This window comes from Schistocerca piceifrons, chromosome 2 (genome assembly GCF_021461385.2).
Source record: "Schistocerca piceifrons isolate TAMUIC-IGC-003096 chromosome 2, iqSchPice1.1, whole genome shotgun sequence".
Taxonomy (NCBI): Eukaryota; Metazoa; Arthropoda; class Insecta; order Orthoptera; family Acrididae; genus Schistocerca; species Schistocerca piceifrons.
Window position 1 is genome coordinate 252,804,873 of NC_060139.1, and position 24,634 is coordinate 252,829,506.

The window sequence follows — 24,634 nt, forward strand, 5'->3', positions numbered from 1 at the left end:
CCTCAGCATCACCCGACTTAACTCGACTACATTCCATTATCCTCGTTTTGCTTTTGTTGATGTTCATCTTATATCCTCCCTTCAAGACACCATCCATTCCGTTCAACTGCTCTTCCAAGTCCTTTGCTGTCTCTGCCAGAATTACAATGTCATCGGCGAACCTCAAAGTTTTTATTTCTTCTCCATGGATTTTAATACCTACTCCAAATTTTTCTTTTGTTTCCTTTACTGCTTGCTCAATATAGAGATTGAATAACATCGGGGAGAGGCTACAACCCTGTCTTACTCCCTTCCCAACCACAGCTTCCCTTTCATGTCCCTCAACTCTTATAACTGCCATCTGGTTTCTGTACAAGTTGTAAATAGCCTTTCGCTCTCTGTATTTTACCCCTGCCACCTTTAGAATTTGAAAGAGAGTATTCCAGTCAACGTTGTCAAAAGCTTTCTCTAAGTCTACAAATGCTAGAAACGTAGGTTTGCCTTTCCTTAATCTTTCTTCTAAGCTAAGTCGTAAGGTCAGTATTGCCTCACGTGTTCCAGTATTTCTACGGAATCCAAACTGATCTTCCCCGAGGTCGGCTTCTACTAGTTTTTCCATTCGTCTGTAAAGAATTCGTGTTAGTACTTTGCAGCTGTGGCTTATTAAACTGATTGTTCGGTAATTTTCACATCTGTCAACACCTGCTTTCTTTGGGATTGGAATTATTATATTCTTCTTGAAGTCTGAGGGTATTTCGCCTGTTTCATACATCTTGCTCACCAGATGGTAGAGTTTTGTCAGGACTGGCTCTCCCAAGGCCGTCAGTAGTTCCAATGGAATGTTGTCTACTCCGGGGGCCTTGTTTCGACTCAGGTCCTTCAGTGCTCTGTCAAACTCTTCACGCAGTATCGTATCTCCCATTTCATCTTCATCTACATCCTCTTCCATTTCCATAAAATTGTCCTCAAGTGCATCGCCCTTGTATAGACCCTCTATATACTCCTTCCACCTTTCTGCTTTCCCTTCTTTGCTTAGAACTGGGTTTCCATCTGAGCTCTTGATGTTCATACATGTGGTTCTCTTATCTCCAAAGGTCTCTTTAATTTTCCTGTAGGCAGTATCTATCTTACCCCTAGTGAGATAAGCCTCCACATCCTTACATTTGTCCTCTAGCCATCCCTGCTTAGCCATTTTGCACTTCCTGTCGATCTCATTTTTGAGACGTTTGTATTCCTCTTTGCCTGCTTCATTTACTGCATTTTTATATTTTCTCCTTTCATCAATTAAATTCAATATTTCTTCTGTTACCCAAGGATTTCTACTAACCCTCTTCTTTTTACCTACTTGATCGTCTGCTGCCTTCACTACTTCATCCCTCAGAGCTACCCATTCTTCTTCTACTGTATTTCTTTCCCCCATTCCTATCAATTGTTCCCTTATGCTTTCCCTGAAACTCTGTACAACCTCTGGTTCTTTCAGTTTATCCAGGTCCCATCTCCTTAAATTCCCACCTTTTTGCAGTTTCTTCAGTTTTAATCTACAGGTCATAACCAATAGATTGTGGTCAGAGTTCACATCTGCCCCTGGAAACGTCTTACAATTTAAAACCTGGTTCCTAAATCTCTGTCTTACCATTATATAATCTATCTGATACCTTTTAGTATCTCCAGGGTTCTTCCATGTATACAACCTTCTATCATGATTCTTAAACCAAGTGTTAGCTATGATTAAGTTGTGCTCTGTGCAAAATTCTATCAGGCGGCTTCCTCTTTCATTTCTTAGCCCCAATCCATATTCACCTACTACGTTTCCTTCTCTCCCTTTTCCTGCACTCGAATTCCAGTCACCCATGACTATTAAATTTTCGTCTCCCTTCACTATCTGAATAATTTCTTTTATTTCATCATACATTTCTTCAATTTCTTCGTCATCTGCAGAGCTAGTTGGCATATAAACTTGTACAACTGTAGTAGGTGTGGGCTTCGTATCTATCTTGGCCACAATAATGCGTTCACTATGCTGTTTGTAGTAGCTTACCCGCATTCCTATTTTCCTATTCATTATTAAACCTACTCCTGCATTACCCCTATTGGACTTTGTGTTTATAACCCTGTAGTCACCTGACCAGAAGTCTTGTTCCTCCTGCCACCGAACTTCACTAATTCCCACTATATCTAACTTTAACCTATCCATTTCCCTTTTTAAATTTTCTAACCTACCTGTCCGATTAAGGGATCTGACATTCCACGCTCCGATCCGTAGAACGCCAGTTTTCTTTCTCCTGATAACGACATCCTCTTGAGTAGTCCCCGCCCGGAGATCCGAATGGGGGACTATTTTACCTCCGGAATATTTTACCCAAGAGGACGCCATCATCATTTAATCATACAGTAAAGCTGCATGCCCTCGGGAAAAATTACGGCCGTAATTTCCCCTTGCTTTCAGCCGTTCGCAGTACCAGCACAGCAAAGCCGTTTTGGTTATTGTTACAAGGCCAGATCAGTCAATCATCCAGACTGTTACCCTTGCAACTACTGAAAAGGCTGCTGCCCCTCTTCAGGAACCACACGTTTGTCTGGCCTCTCAACAGATACCCCTCCGTTGTGGTTGTACCTATGGTGCGGCTATCTGTATCGCTGAGGCACGCAAGCCTCCCCACCAACGGCAAGGTCCATGGTTCATGGGGGGGAGGACAAATGTAAGGATGTATAAATATGTATCACTAGGGAAAAGATAGATGCTGCTTACAGGAAAATTAAAGACACAATTGGAGAAAAGAGAACCACTTGCATGAATATCAAGAGCTCAGATGGAAAACCAGTTCTAAGCAAAGAAGGGTAAGCAGAAAGGTGGAAGGCATATGTAGAGGGTCTATACAAGGATGATGTACTTGAGGGCGATATTATGGAAATGGAATAGGACATAGACTAAGATGAAATGGGAGATATGATACTGCATAGAGAATTTGACAGAGCACTGAAAGACGTAAGACGAAACAGGGCCCTAGGAGTAGACAACATTCTCTTAGAACTACTGATGGCCTTGGGAGAGCCAGTCCTGACAAAACTCTACCATCTGGTGAGTAAGATGTATGAGACAGGCGAAATACCCTTAGACTTCAAGAAGAATATAATAATTCCAATCCCAAAAAAAGCAGGTGTTGACAGGTGTGAAAATTACTGAACTATCAGTTTAATAAGTCACAGCTGCAAAATACTAACACAAATTCTTTACAGACGAATGCAGAAATTGGTAGAAGCCAACCTCCGGAAAGATCGGTTTGGATTCCATAGAAATGTTGGGACACATGAGGCAAAACTGACCCTGCAACTTATCTTAGAAAGTAGATTAAGGAAAGGCAAACCTACATTTCGAGCATTTGTAGACTTTGGCAAGGCTTTTGACAATGTTGACTGGAATACTCTTTCAAATTCTGAAGGTGGCAGGGGTCAAATACAGGGAGTGAAAGGCTATTTACAATTTGCACAGAAACCAACTATGGGGGTCCATAAGAGTTGAGGGGCATGAAAGGGAAGCAGTATTTGAAAAGGGAGTGAGACAAGGCTGTAGCCTATCCCAGATGTTATTCAATCTGTATATTGAGAAAGTAGTAAAAAAAAAAAAAAATATATAGAGTAGGAATCAAAATCCGTGGAGAAGAAATAAAAACTTTGAGGTTTGCTGATGACATTGTAGTTCTGTCAGAGACAGCAATGGACTTGGAAGAGCAGTTGAACGGAATGGACAGTGTCTTGAAAGGAGGATATAAGATGAACATCAACAAAAGCAAAACAAGGATAATAGAAAGTAGTTGAATTAAATCAGGTGATGCTGAGAGACTTAGGTTAGGAAGTGTGACACTTAAAGTAGTAGATGAGCTTTGCTACTTGGGGAGCAAAATAACTGACAATGCTCGAAGTAGAGAGGATCTAAAATTTAGACTGGCTATGGCAAGGAAAGCATTTCTGAAGAAGAGAAATGTGTTGACATTGAGTATAGATTTAAGTGTCAGGAAGTCTTTTTTGAAAATATTTGTATGGAGTGTAGCCATGTGTGGAAGTGGAACATGGACGAAGATGGGTAGATCACGTAACTAATGAGGAGTTACTGAATCTAATTGGGGAGAAGAGGAGTTTGTGGCACAACTAGACTAGGAGAAGGGATCGGTTGGTAGGACACGTTCTGAGGCCTCAAGGGATCACCAATTTAGTACTGGAGGGCAGTGTGGAGGGTAAAAATCGTAGAGGGAGACCAAGGGATGAATACACTGAGCAGATTCATAAGGATGTAGGTTGCAGTAGTTACTTGGAGATGAAGAAGTGTATCAAACCAGTCGCTGGACTGAAGACTACAACCTAAAATGCTCTCTCTCTGTTATGTTGATAAGTATTAGCTTTCTTTTTGCATAACTAAATGAATCTTAAATTATCAGGACTCTTTCAGAAAATGTAAATTTTATGGAGTATTATATTAGCTTTTGCAGTACTGCCTGCTAGTTTTCTTCATGTTGTATGGAAAATGTAATGTTTTCTTCCTGTTTTGCATCTGACATGTCAATTGTAAAATGTTTTCCTTCTTTGACATTATGGCATTTCTCTGCCTCCCAGATGCCATATTTTCACTGTAACTACCATGTCAGTTTGGTATTGCTTTCTCATGTCGAGTCCTACATACATGTGAATATGTGGCTAGAAAACAAAGGAACTCCAGTTGGCAGAACATCTGAATAGCAACTTATGATCTGTATCTTTAATCTCATCTATCAGTGTTAATAATTAAATAGCACTATGTCAACCAAAGGGTTACCTGCAAAGTAGTTAACAGATTTTTTCTGTTTCAACTCTCAGTTCTGAGATCACACTGAATGTCTCTGAAAAGTGTGTTCTACTTTTCTCTTCTGCTTACACCAAAACTTAGAACTTATCATATATAATAAAGTTAGAAAGTTCAAGATTTACTCATACCTAAGTTTAGCTGAGATGTAAGATGTAGGAGTTACTTTATTTCATCTGTAATCCCTGTCTAAGTCTGCAAACAAATTGTTACTGACAAATTGTTTTGAGAGCAATAAGAGATTTGTTCATTGTGATGAATTAACTGAAATATATACTGAAAGAGCAAGGCATATATGATGGCTACAGGAGGTACTGCGATCAAAATGAGATATCTTGATTTACATCTGGATATAAAATCCAAGCCCACATTGTATATTCAAAAGCCTAGATGAGATTGCCAAAGAATTCACCAGAAGCCTAAAATAGCAGGTTCAGTTAATGAAAGTATTTCTTCCAAAGTACATATAAGATCCTCTTACTGTTATATAAGATGAAAAGTTTCAATATTTACTGGAACCACAATGATCAATAAAACTATACATTGAAATTCAGCTGGCATAACAGTGATTGACAAAGCTGAGTGAGTCACTTTCCTCACAGAGATTGCTGTACCTTACACCACCTGCATTGAGAATGTGACCAAATACAGGAATTTTGCAGTCGAGATAGAAACCATATGCAAACAGAAATGAGTACATGTTGTACCTTTGATAATGTCTGACACCGGAACTGTCTGAAAATGAACTATAAAGAGCTTAAAGAACCTACAGCAGCACCTTGTGCTTAGTTGGCAACTGCAGAATGCAGTTACACTGAACACTTGCAGAACGATTTGTCAGTTTCTTGGTGAACAACAATGTGGAAAGGATAGATTACTAGTCACATCATAGAGCAGATGCTAAGTTGCAGGCTGGCACAGTGAAAAGACTGCTAGGCATTTAAGCTTTCAGACAGAAGAGTGAATAGAAATCCATCCTTTTCATATTGTTGTTATTCCATCTGAGACTTTCCATTGTTTAACTGAGTGATACCTTCTTGTATAAACCCTTATCATTAAGTCAGTACTTCAAATAATAATAATAATAATAATAATAATAATAATAATAACAGTCATTACTACTACTACTACTACTACTACTACTGCTACTGCTACTTTCTTCTTCCCAGCTCTTTTGAATCTTCACTTATACATTAAATATATTAAAAAAACTTATGATACCTCTTCCATCCTCCAATTTCTTTGCCTTTGTTTCTCACACATAAAGCTGATGATGACTGCAGTGTCATCCAGTGAATACTGATCACAAGCTCTATTGGCCACTTTCACTAAGAAAATGCATTATGCTGCTTGCATGAGATAAAGCTTGTTTATTTAGTTTTCCAACCAAGTAGGGAATGATATTGTTATTTTTAGGAAAATACTTGGATGGGTCCTTGGAAAAGGACACGACCAATTTCCTTCCTCACTCTTCTCAACCTAAGCTTATGCTCCATCTCTAGGGATCTTTCACTCTCAGTGGTATGTTAAATCTCAGTTGTTTTCTTCATGATACCCTTGACAATGGTATGACTCAGTAATACAAAATAAAACAATGAAAAATCCAGGATGGAATAATGACGAGCTAGGAATCAGCATCTTTGCTATATGATGAGTAGCAATCTACCCTTTTCATAATATTGTCAAAATACAAAATAATTTTGTTTCCAAGTTTTTGTTGGTTATTGTCATCATTCATAAAACTTCTGGCCGGGTTTACAATCATCAGTAGATAATGCCAACTAATGCAATCCATCTTGAACAGATATAACAGAGAAAGTTGCCAAATGAATGATCACTGCCTCATGAGATGCATCTTAATCTATACCACCTACAAATAAAACTACTTTTTGCTGTTCTGTCTGCCATATTTACATAATATGTGTCTTTGAATTTACATCACTGTTCACAGTCATATACCTGAATATGGTCTCTTAGTTGTGAAATACTGCTCTTATAATTACAGTATGATTGCTAGATGCCAATCACAACAGTGCTGTGTGCAGCCGCATGAATAGTCCTCTGTGTCCCCAATGCACACCCTTTTTCCTTACCCTTGTACATCTGAAGATGTTCTACAGGGTGTTCCACATAAAACCGGCATGCTTCACGCCCGAGATTCAGGTTAAAATAAACTAACTAAAAATGAATAGCACGCACACACACACACACACACACACACACACACACACAGTTACCTGTTTGTAAAAGGTGCTGGAGGTTGTGACCAAGGGCACCCAGGCATAAATGACTTTGTGTGTGATGTCATGTTGTTAATTCAGTTTCTCTAGTAATGTTTTGTATAAGATTGTCTGTTGTACGAGGATTGTCAGCATACACTTGACTTTTGAATGCGACCCATAAATAAAAATTGTACGATGTTAACTCCATGTATCTCGGGGGCCCATACTTTGGTTGGATATGTGAGCAGTTGCTCCATCTTGTTGGAAAGACCGTCAGAGACAGAGCACCTCGTGTTCCTGCTGCTAATAAGATGAGTACACCATTCGTTTGTTACATATTTTTATGAGCTTCCAACAGGAGCAACTTATTTACAGATACTTGTGCAGTTACTCAATTATTTTTGTAACTTCTTGCATGCTCCAATGTTTACTAGGCACAAGCTTTTATTTTAATAATAGTGTAGCATACAGGACCGCCATTGCTGTCGAACCTTATATCGACCCTCATATCGTACAGGCTTTTGTTTGCTTTGGTTAATATAGCTCAGTGTCGGATATACCATCAGAGACAGAGCCCCTTGTGTTCCTACTGCTAATAAGATGAGTACACTGTTCATTTGTTACATATTTTTACAAGCTTCAACCAGGAGCAACTGCAGTAATGGATAGGAACTAGTGTTGCTGGTAACAGATGCGTGCGGAGTTGACGAACCTTCACTTACACCTTCAGGCTGCGTTGGCTTCCATCACACAGCATGAGGGTGCTGCCAAGGGGCGTCCCTGTGGGGGTCGGATGCGAGGATGCGAGGGACATCAAGCATGTCCCATGTGTCCTGCGATTGGTCCACTGCTGTGGCTGCCCCGGGTACTGCCTGCACTGAGGTTGATCCCTCACCTGTGGTCGAGTGGGAGATCATTCCAAAGTCTGGCAGCCAGCGAAAAACTTTCCAAGGGGTTGATTGTAACGCCTCCCCGGTTTGTTTGACGAACGGATTTCAGGCGTTACCTGTGGCTGACGATTTCTCTGTGCCGGGTGCAGTCGTCTACCCTGTTCCAGAGGAAGCTTCTCAGCCTACAAGGTCTGGGCATTCACAGAGGGTGGACTTGCTGGTAGTTGAGAGCTCCAACTTCAGGCACGTAATGGGCCCCCTTTGGAATATGGCTGCCAAGGTGGGGAAGGAAGCCAGTGTGTGCTCCGTGTTCATACCGTGGGAGAGTCATTCCGGATGTGGAAAGGGTGCTTCCGGAAGCCATAAAGAGAACAGGATGCAGCCAACTGCAGGTGGTGTCTCAATTCGGTATCAATGACATGTCGCTTTGGATCGGAGGAGATTCTCTCTGGTTTCGGGCAGCTAGTGGAAATGGTAAAGACTGCCAGTCTTGCTTGCGAGATTAAGGCAGAGCTCACCATCTGCAGCATCATTGATAGAACGGACTGTGGTCCTTTGGTGCAGAGCTGAGTGGAGGGTCTGAATCAGAGGCTCAGGCGGTTTTGTGACCGTTTAGGCTGCAGATTCCTTGACTTGTGGCATCAGGTGGTGGGTTTCCGGGTTCCGCTTAATAGGTCAGGAGTACACTACACACAGGAGGTGGCTACATGGGTAGCAGGGCCTGTGTGGAAGGGACTAGGCAGTTTTTTAGGTTGGAGGGTCTCGGGGAACCACAGAAAGGGCATCTGTCTAAATGGGGGCAGGTAAAACACAGTAAGGTAGTTGTAGAAATGATCAGTATTGTAGTTGTAAATTGTTGTAGCTGTGTTGGGAAAGAACCATGGCTCCAAGCCCTAATAGAAAGCACTGAAGCTCAAAGAGTTATAGGTACAGAAAGCTGGCTAAAGCCGGAAATAAGCTCAGCCAAAATTTTGTCAAACACTCTAACAGTGTTCAGAAAGGGTAGATTAAATACAGTTGGTGGTGGAGTATTTGTTGCTGTCAGAAGTAGTTTGCCTTGTACTGAAATTGAAGTAGATAGTTCCTGCGAAGCAGTATGGGTAAAAGTTATACTTGACAATCGGCCTAAACTATTAATTGGATCGTTTTACCGACCCCCCAGACTTTGAAGAAATAGTTGCTGAACAGTTCAAAGAAAACTTTAGTCTCATTTCACATAGGTATCCCACTCATACAGTTATAGTCGGTGGTGGCTTCAATCTACGCTCGATATGCTGGAAAAATAGTACGTTTAAAGCCGGTGGCAGGCATAAAATGTCATCCAAAATTGTACTGAATGCTTTCTCAGAAAATTATTTTGAACAGTTAGTTCATGAGCCCACTCGAAGTGTAAACGTTTACAAAAGCAAACTTGACCTCTTAGCAACAAATAATTCTGGACAAATAGTGAGTATCGTGATGAATACAGGGATTAGCAATGATAAGTCAGTTGCTGCTAGGCTGAATGCTGTAACATCTACCACCATAAAAAAAAAAGCAAAGTATAAAAAAAAGTTGATAAAAATGCTTTTAGTGCCGTTTTAAGAGACAGTCTTCACTCCTTCCGATCTGATAATGTAAGCATAGAAAAGTTGTGGAAAGATTTCAGAGAGATAGTATCAACAGCAATTGAGGGATGTATACCACATAAATTACTAAGTGATGTTTCTGATCCCCCATGGTACACAAAACGGGTCAAATAGCTGTTACAGAAGCAGCGAAAAAAGCATGCTAAATTTAAAAGAACGCAAAAGCTTCAAGACTGGCAAAGTTTTACTGAAGTTCAGAATATAGTGCGTACTTCATAATTTCCATAACAAAACTCTGTCCCGATATCTGGCAGAAAAGCCAAAAAGATTCTGGTCATACATAAAGTACACCAATGGCAAGATGCAATCAATACCTTCACTGCACAATAAGAATGGTGAAGTCACTGATGACAGTGCCACTAAAGCAGAGTTATTAAACACGGTTTTCTGAAACTCCTTCACCAAAGAAGACGAAGTAAATATTCCTGAATTCAAATCAAGAACAACTGCCAAAATGAGAAATATAGAAATAGATATCCTTGGTGTCACGAAGCAGCTTAAATCACTTAATAAAGGCAAGGCTTCCGTTCCAAATTGTATACCAGGCAGGCTCCTCTCAGAGTATGCTGATACAATAGCTCCATATTTAGCAATTATACACAACCACTCGCTCACAGAAAGATGCATACCTACAGACTGCAAAATTGCTCAAGTCACACCAATACCCAAAAGGGGAAGTAGGAGTATTCCGTTGAATTACAGGCCCATATCACTAATGTTGATTTGCAGAAGGGTTTAGTAACATATATTGTATTCGAAAATTATGAAGTACCTCAAAGAAAACAATTTATTGACACACAGTCAGTGCGGATTCAGAAAATATCGTTCTTATGAAACACAACTAGCTCTATATACTAATGAAGTAATGAGTGCTATCGACAGGGGATGTCAGATGGATTCCATATTTTTTGATTTTCAGAAGGCTTTAGACACTGTTCTTCTAACCAAACTGCATGCCTATGGAATATCGCCTCAGTTGTGCAACTGGATTTGTGATTTCCTGTCAGGAAGGTCACAGTTCGTAGTAATAGACAGAAATTCATCGAGTAAAACAGAAGTAATATCTGGCGTTTCCCAAGGAAGTGTTATAGGCCCTCTGTTGTCCCTGATCTATATTAGTGATGTAGGAGACTATCTTAGTAGCTGTCTTGGGTTTTTTGCGGATGACCAAAACAAATTGCAAAATGATTTAGATAAGATATCTGTATGGTGCGAAAAGTGGCAATTAACCCTGAATAAAGAAAAGTGTGAAGTTATCCACATGAGTACTAAAAGATTCCACTAAATTTTGATTGCGCGATAAGTCACACAAATCTGAAGGCTGTAAATTCAACTAAATACTTAGGGATTACAATTACAAATAACCTAAATTGGAACAATCACGTAGATAGTGTTGTGGCTAGAGCAAACCAAAGACTGAAATTCATTGGCAGAACACTTAGAAGGTGCAACAGGTCTACTAAAGAGACTGCTTACACCACGCCTGTTCGCACTATTCTGGAGTATTGCTGTGCAGTGTGGGATCTGCATCAGGTGGGACTGACGGATGACATCAAAAAAGTACAAAGAAGGGCAGCTCGTTTTGTATTATCACGAAATAGGGGAGATAGTGCCACAGACATGATATGTAAATTGGAGTAGCAATCATTAAAACAAAGGTATTTTTCATTATGATGGGATCTTCTCATGAAATTTCAATCACCAGTTTTCTCCTCCGATTGCAAAAACATTTTGTTGGCACCCACCTACATAGGGAGAAATGATATCACGATAAAATAAGAGAAATCAGGGCTCGCGCAGAAAAATTTAAGTGCTGGTTTTTCCCGCACAGCGTTCGAGAGTGGAACGGTAGAGAGACAGCTTGAAGGTGTTTCATTGAACCCTCTGCCAGACACTTTATTGTGAATAGCAGAGTAATCACGTAGATGTAGATGTAGATGTAGAGTACTGCGTACAGATTCTCTGAATTTGTTAATTGTGTGTGGAAAGAGTCAAAGATCTCTAGATATCTGGTACTATTTAAGGTTTCATTGAAAAATATGGGACCAGTAATGCACATGCCGGACAATGCACACCAAGCACCTATCTCTTCCCTGAGTGGAGAGGTTCTTCATGCAGAATATATGGGTTGTCCTGCGACCAGTACATGCAATTCTGGGAGTTTACATAACCTGAAAATGAAACCAGGCTTCGCCTGACATGAATTAAGGCAAGTCCAAGTAACTGCTAGCAATTGATGTTAACAGTGAGTTACGATAATGAACCATTATTTCTGATCCTCAGATTTAAACTTGTGCACCACACTTAGAAGATAGGTTTTTAATTTCATATCTTTTAGTACATGATGACCTGATAAAAGATACACCAACCTGCTACAACAATCTCCTTACCGACTTGCAGGGACTTGTCATAATGTCTTTGCAAACTCTGTCTGTAGTTTTCAGGGGTTTCCTATTCATCAGCATATTCTGAACGTATCCTACAGTCCTCCATTTCTTGTACAGGTCATGAATAGTGCTGGTCATGGGGAGTTTCTTACCAGGGTACTTGACTTGAAACATTTCTTTACATTCCTTGGTGGAACACTCCACAATATCAATTTGCTGTTCTAATGCAAACTGTCCCGTTTCTGTAACAGCTAAACAGTATGAGTTTCTCACAACAAAAACTGACACATGAACACACAACTGCATTCAACTTTCTGATAAAACACAGTGTAGCCAACTTTTGAGACAGTGTTTACACGTCACTAACAGTTTGATCAGAGATGATTAACCAGTACGTGTAGTGCACTGGTTTTGTGTGGAACATGGCGTATAACTTATTGAAACCAGTGACCATTGTGAAATTTAGTGTGACAGTAGATGGCAGTAAAAGACGTTAGAACAGGTTTTATTTTTGTGTTATCTTAAATTACAGTTTGTCTCTTTGAAGTATCACAAAGTGAATTATTTATGCCTTTGTATTTGTGTGTAAAGGGTAGTTAAGGTTATACATCATTTGTTAATTATTTCATAGGCACGTGTCACAGAACTTCATTTCCTGATACGTGCTGTGGGTGATCCAGATTTGTTGGCTATGCGTCGCCAAGGCCGTATGTTGTGGGAACGCTATTTGTCATCTGTGCAAGCGACAGTGGACACAGTGATTGCACTGTTGCGGACAAGATTAGGAATTCCTCCAGTGCCAGTACTGGAAGAACCATCACCTAGTGTGTTCAATGCTTCTTTCATTGTAAGTAATAGATGTATTTGTAATCCTCTAATGCTGTAAAAATCTAAAAACATTCATGAACTGTAAATTAAACACACACTCATTTCGTATTGTGGAGTGTTTGTGTTGTGACAATTATCACACTTAGGAGGAAAAGTATCTGTTGTCTGCTGAAGTCTCTAAAATTTGAGGTGAAAATGTGGAAAATAGGAATATTCAATCTAAAACAGCATTACTTATAACCTTTTGATGTTTACTACAACATTTTTTGCAGAATGTTTTCTCCCATTTTGATATACCCATGGCTACTGCATGTTTCTCCTCTGCAGAAAAAGTGCTAATTTCTCCTGTGGAAAATGGTTCCTAAGTTCCAATAACACTCTGATAGTTTTTGTTCCTCTCCTCTGTAATAGTTTTGCAGGATGAAAGAGGTTGTGATTGTGTGATGTTATACATCTCATTTCAGTTTTATAATATTGCTACAGAGCACATTAATTTTTAATACCAAGCTGTCACAATGAAAATTATCAGAGGGTTTTGCTGAAAATTGTGCCAACTTATCAGTTTTTCTCATATTTGTATATGCTCTTTACTGTCTCATTTGATATCTAAATTATGCCAACTTATCAGTTTTTGTCATGTTTGTATTTGCTTTTTACTGTCTCGCTTGATATCTGAACAGTTTTGTCTATGAAAAATAGAGCTCTAAAGTGTCTGTATAATTCTTGATCTCATACAAATTATGACAGTTGGAAACTGAGTGTGTTGGCACATACATTGCGGTTTTAATAGTTAGTGGAGCAGATATTGATAATGTATTTACTAGTTTTGGGAAAGCACTTAATACCGCTCCATACTCTTAATCTATCAAACAGAATATTTGCCCACAGAATATCTGACCAGGTATGTGATTGGATTGTTCATAGTAAATTGATTTCAGTACACTTGCTCTACATGTATAATGTGGAAAAAGAAGTGTGATAGAACATCACTATCGACAGTTTTATAAATGGCATGGTGAGTAACTTTGATAACTGTCTCCGAAAATTGTATATTGTCATTGGGTAATGAGAAAGAGTGATATGTCAAAAGAATTTGATTTGTGACCATCCTAATGAAATGATCAGTGGTTCATTTGCCTGCCGCAGTGTTTCATAATTAGCTGGATAATATGAAGACTGTTCTTTTTGGGTTGATAATGGTCATGTCGTCATAGAAAAATTGGACAGTACTTATGGACAACTGATAGATTAGGTGTACTCTCCTAAGGTCATGCTATTTGATTTGGTATGTTTTGGTTTTGGTTGGATCTGGTTGAACAGCAAAAATGTAGTAAGCAATAAACTTTTTTCATTTTTTGTGGAATTTATCAGCAAGAAAAAGTTTCATAAAGGTTTGAAATTCGTGTAAAGTTTGTTGCAGTTCACTAAGTGCTCTCGTTCTCAAATACTGGATAGCACCCATAGTAGCTGTGAATTATGCGGTGTGTATATTATGAAACAATGTGGAAGTATGGATTAAACACACTGAAGATTGTATAACCATTGTATTCATTACTTTGAATTGTATCATGTAGTGCATATCAATCAAGTATGGTATTTTCACAATTTTGATAAAGTTCAAAAGTCAAAGAGCAAATACCTTTCTCAAATAGCAAGTATTTTTCTGTAGTTTGAGTAATATTTTTGAAATCAGTAGGTATCTTGTACTACACATTTTCTTAAGCAGCCTATGTTCTTCCTCAGGGTTCAAGCTGTCTCCTTAACAAATTTCATCAAAACTGGTTCAGCAGGTTACTAATAATATATTTAATCATGCATGATGCAGCAGTTTTTCACACACGTCAGTGTTTATGACATCGTACATTTTGAACTACGTGTCATACATACATGTAATTTTGCAGTTGTGTTCAGTGGTACATCTGAACACTGTGAAATGTGTCATGAATACAGTTAGTAGTAAAGAAGTAATAAATTAAAAACTTCATGCCTGAGAGAGAAGATGCTAGTTGTCGTACGAGGTACCCTCCACCACGCACCGTATGGTGGATTGCGGAGTATGTATGTAGATGTAGATGTGAAAATGAACAATGAAAATGCAGTAAGTTACGAACTTTATTCTTTTCGTCATTTTTTTTTTTTTTTGGGGGGGGGGGGGGCGTTAGTGAAAAAAAATTTGTAAAGGTTCAAAATTGTGTGTAAAGTTCGTTGCTGGTCACTAAGTGCTCTCGTTCTCAAATACTGGATGCATAAAATACGGGTATTTGTGCGTTACAATCTACACTTCTCTTTCACCCACACCCAGCCCCACCCCTGTGGTAGGTAGGTTGTTCTTACCCCCACAATGATACTTTCCAGACAGTAAGTGATTTGTTTACCAAATTTGGTTGAAATCGGTCCATTGGTTTTTGAGGATATGTGGAGTATACATACATACATACCTTTTTATAATATAATATTTATGAATATCTTTTTTCCATGATGCAATTTTTTTATGAAATATAGCCTACATGGTGCCCATAGCTACCCTGAAGTTAGCAGTGAAAACCCATCTACTAGTTTTGGAGATTAGCATGATCATACAGACAGACAAACAGAAAGACAAAGTTTTGCTAAAACTTTAAATCACAATATCTTTTTCCTCTGTGATTAGATTTTGATGAACTAAAGCCTACACTGTGCCCCAAACTGTGCTCAAGTTACCTGCAAAAACCCCATGAAAATTTGTGTAGTACTCTTGGAGATATGCCTGTCAAAGACAAGGCGCACGGACATGATGGTTTTGCAGATTTGTTATTAGCATAGATTTACCTTAGACTGACCCCTCTCTCTCTCTCTCTCTCTCTCTCTCTCTCTCTCTCTCTCTCTCTCTCTCTCCCTCTCTCTCTCGTATGTGGGTGCGTGCACACGCATGTGGTGGGGTTTTTACACAGGAAATTTGAGCTCTGATTTGGTTTGCCTCCCAGAGGCCAAAGTCGTTTATTTGATAAGAACATGATTGTTACAAGTGGGGAAATGCTCCTAAGACAAATCTATCCCTTTTTAAAAGACACTGATAGAAAAATAGGAACCAGCTGCCTCAATCATCATTCCAAGTCCTCACCAGAGTTTTGACGTGCAGACATATTGGTGTTCTTTTAACACAGAACATTCTACCACTGTCTCCATTTTCTCCCGTTTATCAACAGTATATCCCATTGCCACTGTCTCCTCTCTTCCTTTATGCTGGCTCCTTTCATCCTCCTTTCCCACTGACACTGAGTCCAACTTACGACCCTAAAATAATCTCAGGAGTACAACTTATTTTTTCCACTTTATCTACAAGTTAAAAATTTTATCCCAAATGTGTTTTCCAGTTTCCCGATTGTGAACTTTCCTCTCTCTTGGGCTTCCACTGCTATTGTCTTGAACCATCTCTTTCTTTTTCACTGCCACTTTCTCTTTCCCACCGTCACTGTCTCCTCTGTCTTTCTCACCCTCCGTCACACTCTTCTCTCTCTTCCATCGTCACTGCACTGTCTACCTGCTTCTCACTTTCAGCACAAAAAAATGTGAATATGTTTGCATTACAAAATGTTTGTTGAGGAAGGCAGAATGACAATTGAGACAGCAGGTCCCCCACTTTTCTGTCAGAGTCTTCTAAAGAGGAACACATTCAGTTTTTTTGTGCTCTGACAGGAACATTTGTGCACTGGTTCCCTTCTTTTCCTTACTGGAGCGGGTTGTGCTGCTTATATAAAATGAATTCTATAGGTCAGTAAAATTCTGGTAGTTTGCGTATTTATGTGCTTCAGCACATTTACACATGTTGACACACATAAATAACAAAAAAGAAAACATAATAAAAAGTTAACACAAAACTGTTTCCTTTACATTTTTTATGGATACTTTGCTCATCAATCGCAAGCCCAGCATATGCAAATAACCTGATAGGTTGGGCAACCACAGCTAAAAAACTTGTATGTAATGTGAAGGACAATCAAATGATTTAAAATCAGAAATAACTTATATATTAAGAGTGAAAATGTTATTAGAAATATTTGGCTGAATTTGCAGACTTAGAAGTTTTAACAATTGTTGACAGTTATTTTATGTTCTTTTCAGGCATATTAAGACCCTTTTTAGGCTTTTTTTTCCACCACAATACCACGTTGGGCATATTTGTGAAGGTGTAAAGTGTCCATTATACAGACACAGTGAGTCATAAAGTTTTCTTGGTGAAAAAATGCTGGGAAAAAAAACATTGTTTGGTGACCTCAGAAACCTTTCCATGTCTCTAAAAACTCGCTATTTGTTCACTATATCAGTTAAAACTACATTTACACCTCAGACTGGATACTACATGCCAGTTTTAGGCATACAAGTACGGTAATTGTCAGCCTATTTCTTGGTAACGGATACTGATATTGAAAAATAATTTCAAGGCTCCCTGAGAACATAGTCTTAAGTATTTATGGCAAAAATTTCAACAATCTGCCATGAATAGAAGTTGTAAAAATGACCACCCCCACAATTGTTAATTGCTAATTTTCATTAGGGACTGTTGTGGATCAAACGGTGTTTTTATAAGCTGCCTAAGATCCACCTAAGATCACATCTAAATGCGATAGAACCAACTGATTTGCTCTTTTTGTCTGGGCTGGCGAAGCGTGTAATGGTTCAATTTTTATACTATAGGATAGCTACAGTATGCCTGTTCTTTTGAATGGTATACAAATGCTATCCAAAACAATTAACCCCTTATCTCTGATATGACTCCCTGAAAAATCACGTTTTCACTCATGGCTTTCTGGAACATATTGGTACCATGCACAGACTGATTGGTGGTCATCATTTTGAGACAGACTGTTTACCCAAATATTCCTATTGATTCTGCCATTTTTTTATTTCTAATTTTCATTGAAGCTATACCCATGAAAGCATTGATGTTTTAGAGATAAACTTAGGAGGCAATCAATTTATGATGAGCTGTTTCAGACTGAATATTATTGTAGAAAGCCATAAATATTTTCCAGAACTCATACAGCACAAATTTTAAAATCAGCTTTCACAGTAAGATAGTGCTTCCAATTGAAATCCTTTATAGCCGCTGAAGACTGACGCCATCGTTGCAGAGGCTGAGCCAGAGGAGAGCCTGGGACCAATTGAACCTCCATACGCTTCACCAAAATTTAAACGAAATTTCACCGTACTTCTTACTCAGGTATGTTCCGTTACACTGTTCATCATGCTTCTTTTTTATCATTTAATTTATGATTATTATAAAGGAAAAGTTTCTGGCATCGAGTTGATACTAACCATAAAAATTACTGTGCATTAAAACTTCAGAACTGCTTGAGGATATCATCTGGCTGACATGGTATAAATGAATTTCTTTACTTAAATTATTATGATTGTGCTGGCCACAGTATATCATCCATTGGACTAATTAGTGAGTAAGAGCAGTATCTGTGTGATAGTTTTTACTACTTTTTTTGCAGGGACATGAGTTGTGGAATGACTGGGGAGATCCATTTCGGCTCTATCCACAGTTACCTTTTGATACTGTCCTTCCATCAGATGCTAAATTCTTAGGTAAGGTGAAGATTTAAAATCAATAAAAACACTTTTATGCTTCTTCACTGTTCCTACAACACAAAATCATGTCTGTTACATATTTTTTCATTGATGGTGAGTGTATCATTTAGCTCCAATGGAAAAATTTTCTGTACATGAATGGAGACACACAACTGAGGGAATTATTTTAAACAGATAATTGCCATATGTTCCTAAGAAAGTTAAGGCACATATTGTTAAGTCATGAAATGCTGCAAAATATAACTGAGTTACACGTGGGATGTGAACTACCTCAAACTGGATGTGAACTATATCGCAGAGGATTCCATTTAGTATCTCTGTGTTCAAAGTCATCAGTTAAAGTGCAATGATAAGGTGCATTATTATTATTATTTTTTTTTGCTACTACATACAGCAGTGTTTAATTCAGTTCATATAGAGTCAGCTTGTGAAAATACAAATAATTACTCAGACATTGCCCTTCAGCACATACTGATAATTTTAGCTAATACAGTTTTTGAACATGGGTCCTCTGTGTCTAGTGCTTCAGTATGTTGTTCTCTTTACAAAATATGAATGGGGTGATATTTTTGGAAAGGTGGCTTACACATGAAACTAGTGGTGGACTTTCGACCAAGTGAAAGCTGTTACAGAACACATCTGGAACAGTGCAAGATATCTTAAAGTCTGTATTCCAAAGCAAAGTGCAGTCCATGCCATATCCAAGTTACACCTACAACAAATAGTCTGCAGTAGAAACACCTGTGCCAAACTGATAGTACACTCACTGCCCACTCCACAGGTCTTACAACACTGACTGAGGCTGATGCTCGACTTGGTTATACAAGGCCTGTTCAAAAAATTCTGAAAGTTTGTCCAAAAAAATTTTTCTATGCTTACCTACTGTGCATGATCTCCATCAAAATACTCTCCTCCACAATTTATACACTGTTGCCAATGCGGTTTTCACTTCGGGAAACAGTCTTGGTATGCCTCTTGTGGATCACACAAAGCGCCGTCTGCAAGTTGTCTTTTATTTAGTATATTGTTGCATATCTTTGTCCTTTCAACCGGGTTTTCAACTTTGGAAATAAAAAAGGTCCACAGGGGCCAGATCTGGAGAGTATGGAAGATGAGGCAGCACAGTGATTTCATTTTTTGTACAATAGTCATGCACCAACAGGGATGAATGTGTGGGTGTATTATTGCGATGCATGAGCCATAAACTGTATCATCACATATCAGGACATTTCCTTCTGACATTTTCTCACAAGCATCGCAACACGTCCCAATAGTACCATTGATTAACAGTTTGTTCCTGTGGCATGAATTCATGATGAATTAAGCCTTCAAAGTCAAAGAAAAATATCAGCATGGCTCTGACATTTGACCTGAACTGGAAAGCTTTTTTTGGTCTTGGAGAACCTTTCCCAACCCTTTGTGAAGACTGAACATTGGTCTCAACATCATAACTGTAGTCCCACATCTCATCACCACATATGATTGTCTTAAGGAACATCTCATTCTCATTTGAACAATCCAAGACCTCTTCACAGATAGTGAGGCGAAACTCTTTCAGGTCTTGACTCACGAGCTGTGGGACGCACTTGGTGGAAACACAATGCATTCCAAGATGCTGTGTCAGGATTTCATGTCATGATCCAACTGAAATGTTACATTCTTCTCCAATCTCAAGAACAGTCAGTCTTTGATTGGCACACAAAATTTTGTTGATGTTCGTGACACGAGCATCGTTGGTAGACATTGAAGGGCATCCTGAACAAGTATCAGCCATTTTTAAGCTGTGTCAACCATTCATAACACCAAGTATGGCTCAGGCACTCATCATTGTAGGCTTCCTGCACCATTAGCTGTGTCTCTGTAAATGTTTTCTTGAGTTTCACACAAAATGTAATGCAGACACATTGCTCCTCAAGCCCTGCCACCTGGAAATTCACAAACTGTGTGACACAACGTTCTTCTCAATACAGCTCTGAAAAATAACTAATAGACATACAGCAATGAAACTTCCGCCAGTTACACACTAAATGCACGCATGTGCAAAAATGCCAACCACATTTCACTTCAACACAATGTTGGCACAAAATTACGAATGTTCCGGAATTTTTTAAACAGACTTTGTTTGCCACATTCTGGCATGGTCTCTTCAGAGTGCACTCCTTATTACAAGCACCATTGAGTTGTGGCACCAAAGCATGTGGCAGTAATGTTGAGACAGCTGTTCAGTTTCCATTTTAATACTGGTTGGCGCTGCTGCATCCCCTTCCTACCAACAGTGACCACCAGGGGAGAAGAAAGTAGGTGGTGTGTGATCTGGATTAGCTGGCTGTGGGGAAAGGCGGTGGATCGATGTCCATGGATGTTGAGCCAGAAGGTTGAGGCAGGATGAGGAATGGAAGTTCTATGAGCCACTGCAGGATTAGAGGGTCTGCTGAAGGTGGAGAAGCAGGCAGCTGTTAACCAGGATGACAGGAGCGAAGTTGATTTCAGTGATACTACTGAATTCTGTGGTCTGAGACAACAGGATACGTCATAGACCTGTGGTGGGTGGAGATTGCCCAATGGGTCCAAGTTGCCCAAGTTGGATGGTGACCAAGGTATTGGACTCGTGCCGTGGTGCCCACCCAGTAGGGAGAGACCTCGGTGGCAAAATGCACTGGAGGCAGATGCAACATTTCAAGAGGATGCAGCCATGAAGTTGCTCCACTGGGCTGTAGCTTTAAATCAGGGTGCCTTTGTAAGTTGCTAGAAAGCCACAGAGTGCATTATGTGCAGTGTGTCAGACGTGATTTACTTATGAATGACAGCCTCACAATAGCCCGTCCTAGATGTGAGTCCATTCGCTGAAGGTATGAACCTCAAATATTTCATTGATGGCTGCATGAAGGAACATGTGTGCAGGTTGTGTTTTAGTCTTTTTCAGTCTCTGAAACAAAAGCTTGATACTGTTAAGGGGGTCCTCTGTTGTTACACCTGTCACCAAGATATCATAAAAGTATGTTTGAAATATCACGTAGTAATTGATCCATAAAATGTTGGAATATGGTAGGGGCAAAGAGATTTTGAAAGACAACCGATGATGATGGTAGAGGCAATATGGCTTGTAATGTTGTGTCCAAGGGAAGTTGAAAGTATGCGTCTGTGAGGTTAGTGAATGAGGTGACATGTTCTACTTTTGCAAAGAGTCCACTGGAGTCAGGAAAGGACACAATTCCACTTTAGCTCGTATGTTTGTAGTCACTTTGAAGTCACCACGTTGTCTTGTGGAGCAGTTGGGTTGCGTGTTGTTAACAGTGGAGGGGCCTGGTGGCTGTGTGGAATAGGCATTAAGACTTCTTCTTTGGTGCATCGTTAAAGCAGTGCAAGGCTCTTTGGATTGCATGGCATGCATTTTTCCATGAGCCATATGCCCAAAAGTGTGGAAAGATAGTATTCTTAACTATATATGACGGTAGTATCTATTCCCGAAAGAACAGTTACCGTGGATGACCATGCAGCTTTGCTAGAAATGAAATGATAATTAAATAGACACCCTAGCTGCAAACAGGCATTTATGTACTTCGTTGGGGACATGTTGAAAATGTGTGCCCCGACCGGGACTCGAACCCGGGATCTCCTGCTTACATGGCAGACGCTCTATCCATCTGAGCCACTGCGGGCACAGAGGATAGTGCGTCTGCAGGGACTTATCCCTTGCACGCTCCCCGTGAGATCCACATTCCCAACATGTCCACACCACTATATTCGTAGTGCGCCTAATAGATGTTTGCCCATCATACTCATGACTCGTGACAGATTAATGTACCAAGTCCCGTACGAGTTCGGGCATAGCGTGTGCGTTCGCACAAGAAGGTCAATGGCTGGGAAGCCATATATTTTTAACTATATATGACGGTAGTATCTATTCCCGAAAGAACAGTTACCGTGGATGACCATGCAGCTTTGCTAGAAATGAAATGATAATTAAATAGACACCCTAGCTGCAAACAGGCATTTATGTACTTCATTGGGGACATGTTGAAAATGTGTGCCCCGACCGGGACTCAAACCCGGGATCTCCTGCTTACATGGCAGACGCTCTATCCATCTGAGCCACCGCGGGCACAGAGGATAGTATTCCAAAAACATCATCATCAGGGTCAGCTACTACAAGAAAATTTATTGTACGGATAACTTCATTGTGAGTGAGTGGAACTGAAAACTTTCCTAGAAAGGGTGCGTTATGATGTCCATAGGCCCAAAGATTTGCCTCAGTTGTCTGAGAGGTATCGACTGTAAACTTGACACTTAACCCGAAACATCTCTGAAATGTGCGTAACTAGAAACATGTGTCTCTCAGACCACCTAATATTTTATATCACAGAACTCCACATAAATTGACAGAAATCAAGTAAATAGCCAGTTAATTCATGTTATAAATACTCCATGAACCATGGACCTTGCCATTGGTGGGGAGGCTTGCGTGCCTCAACGATACAGATAGCCGTACCGTAGGTACAACCACAACGGAGGGGTATCTGTTGAGAGGCCAGACAAACGTGTGGTTCCTGAAGAGGGGCAGCAGCCTTTTCAGTAGTTGCAGGGGCAACAGTCTGGATGACTGACTGATCTGGCCTTGTAACATTAACCAAAACAGCCTTGCTGTGCTGGTACTGCGAACGGCTGAAAGCAAGGGGAAACTACAGCCTTAATTTTTCCCGAGGGCATGCAGCTTTACTGTATGGTTAAATGATGATTGCGTCCTCTTGGGTAAAATATTCCGGAGGTGAAATAGTCCCCCATTCGGATCTCCGGGCTGGGACTACTCACGAGGACGTCATTATCAGGAGAAAGAAAACTGACATTCTACGGATCGGAGCGTGGAATGCCCGATCCCTTAATCGGGCAGGTAGGTTAGAAAATTTGAAAAGGGAAATGGATAGGTTAAAGTTAGATATAGTGGGAATTAGTGAAGTTCGGTGGCAGGAGGAACAAGACTTTTGGTCAGGTGAATACAGGGGTATAAATACAAAATCAAATAGGGGTAATGCAGGAGTAAGTTTAATAATGAATAAAAAAATAGGAGTGCAGGTAAGCTACTACAAACAGCACAGTGAACGTATTATTGTGGCAAAGATAGACACGAAGCCCATGCCTACAACAGCAGTACAAGTTTATATGCCCACTAGCTCTGCAGATGACGAAGAATTTGAACAAATGTATGATGAGATAAAAGAAATTATTCAGGTAGTGAAGGGAGACGAAAATTTAATAGTCATGGGTGACTGGAATTCGACAGTAGGAAAAGGGAGAGAAGGAAACGTAGTAGGTGAATATGGATTGGGGCTAAGAAATGAAAGAGGAAGCCGTCTGTTAGAATTTTGCACAGAGCATAACTTAATCATAGCTAACAATTGGTTCAAGAATCATAAAAGAAGGTTGTATACATGGAAGAATCCTGGAGATACTAAAAGGTATCAGATAGATTATATAATGGTAAGACAGAGATTTAGGAACCAGCTTTTAAATTGTAGGACATTTCCAGGGGCAGATGTGGAGTCTGACCACAATCTATTGTTTATGAACTGTAGATTAAAACTGAAGAAATTGCAAAAAGGTGGGAATTTAAGGAGATGGGACCTGGATAAACTGACTAAACCAGTGGTTGTAGCCGGCCGGAGTGGCCGAGCGGTTCTAGGCACTACAGTCTGGAGCCGGGCGACCGCTACAGTCGCAGGTTCGAATCCTGCCTCGGGCATGGATGTGTGTGATGTCCTTAGGTTAGTTAGGTTTAAGTAGTTCTAAGTTCTAGGAGACTGATGACCACTGCAGTTAAGTCCCATAGTGCTCAGAGCCATTTGAACCAGTGGTTGTACAGAGTTTCAGGGACAGCATAAGGGAACAATTGACAGGAATGGGGGAAAGAAATACAGTAGAAGAGGAATGGGTAGCTCTGAGGGATGAAGTAGTGAAGGCAGCAGAGGATCAAGTAGGTAAAAAGATGAGGGCTAATAGAAATCCTTGGCTAACAGAAGAAATGTTGAATTTAATTGATGAAAGGAGAAAATATAAAAATGCAGCAAATGAAGCAGGCAAAAAGGAATACAAACGTCTCAAAAATGAGATCGACAGGAAGTGCAAAATGGCTAAGCAGGTATGGCTAGAGGACAAATGTAAGGATGTAGAGGCGTATCTCACTAGGGGTAAGATAGATACAGCCTACAGGAAAATTAAAGAGACCTTTGGAGAAAAGAGAGCCACTTATATGAATATCAAGAGCTTTGATGGAAACCCAGTTCTAAGCGAAGAGGGG

The 24,634-nt window shown here is 39.8% G+C and overlaps 1 protein-coding gene and 2 non-coding genes across 3 annotated transcripts in view; 1 reads left to right on the forward strand and 2 right to left on the reverse strand.

The window, feature by feature from the left end:
- LOC124777139 (exostosin-3) overlaps positions 1-24,634 on the forward strand; it is a 150,544-nt gene that overhangs the window by 70,393 nt on the left and 55,517 nt on the right. Inside the window, exons 6-8 of the mRNA XM_047252433.1 lie at positions 12,572-12,787; positions 17,852-17,968; positions 18,246-18,339. Coding sequence (XP_047108389.1) covers positions 12,572-12,787; positions 17,852-17,968; positions 18,246-18,339 — 427 coding nt within the window. The remainder of the gene's footprint in view (positions 1-12,571; positions 12,788-17,851; positions 17,969-18,245; positions 18,340-24,634) is intronic.
- On the reverse strand, positions 21,928-22,002 carry Trnat-ugu. The gene has a single exon. It is a non-coding gene; the product is annotated as a tRNA-Thr (tRNA).
- Trnat-ugu lies at positions 22,371-22,445 on the reverse strand. Its single transcript has one exon. It is a non-coding gene; the product is annotated as a tRNA-Thr (tRNA).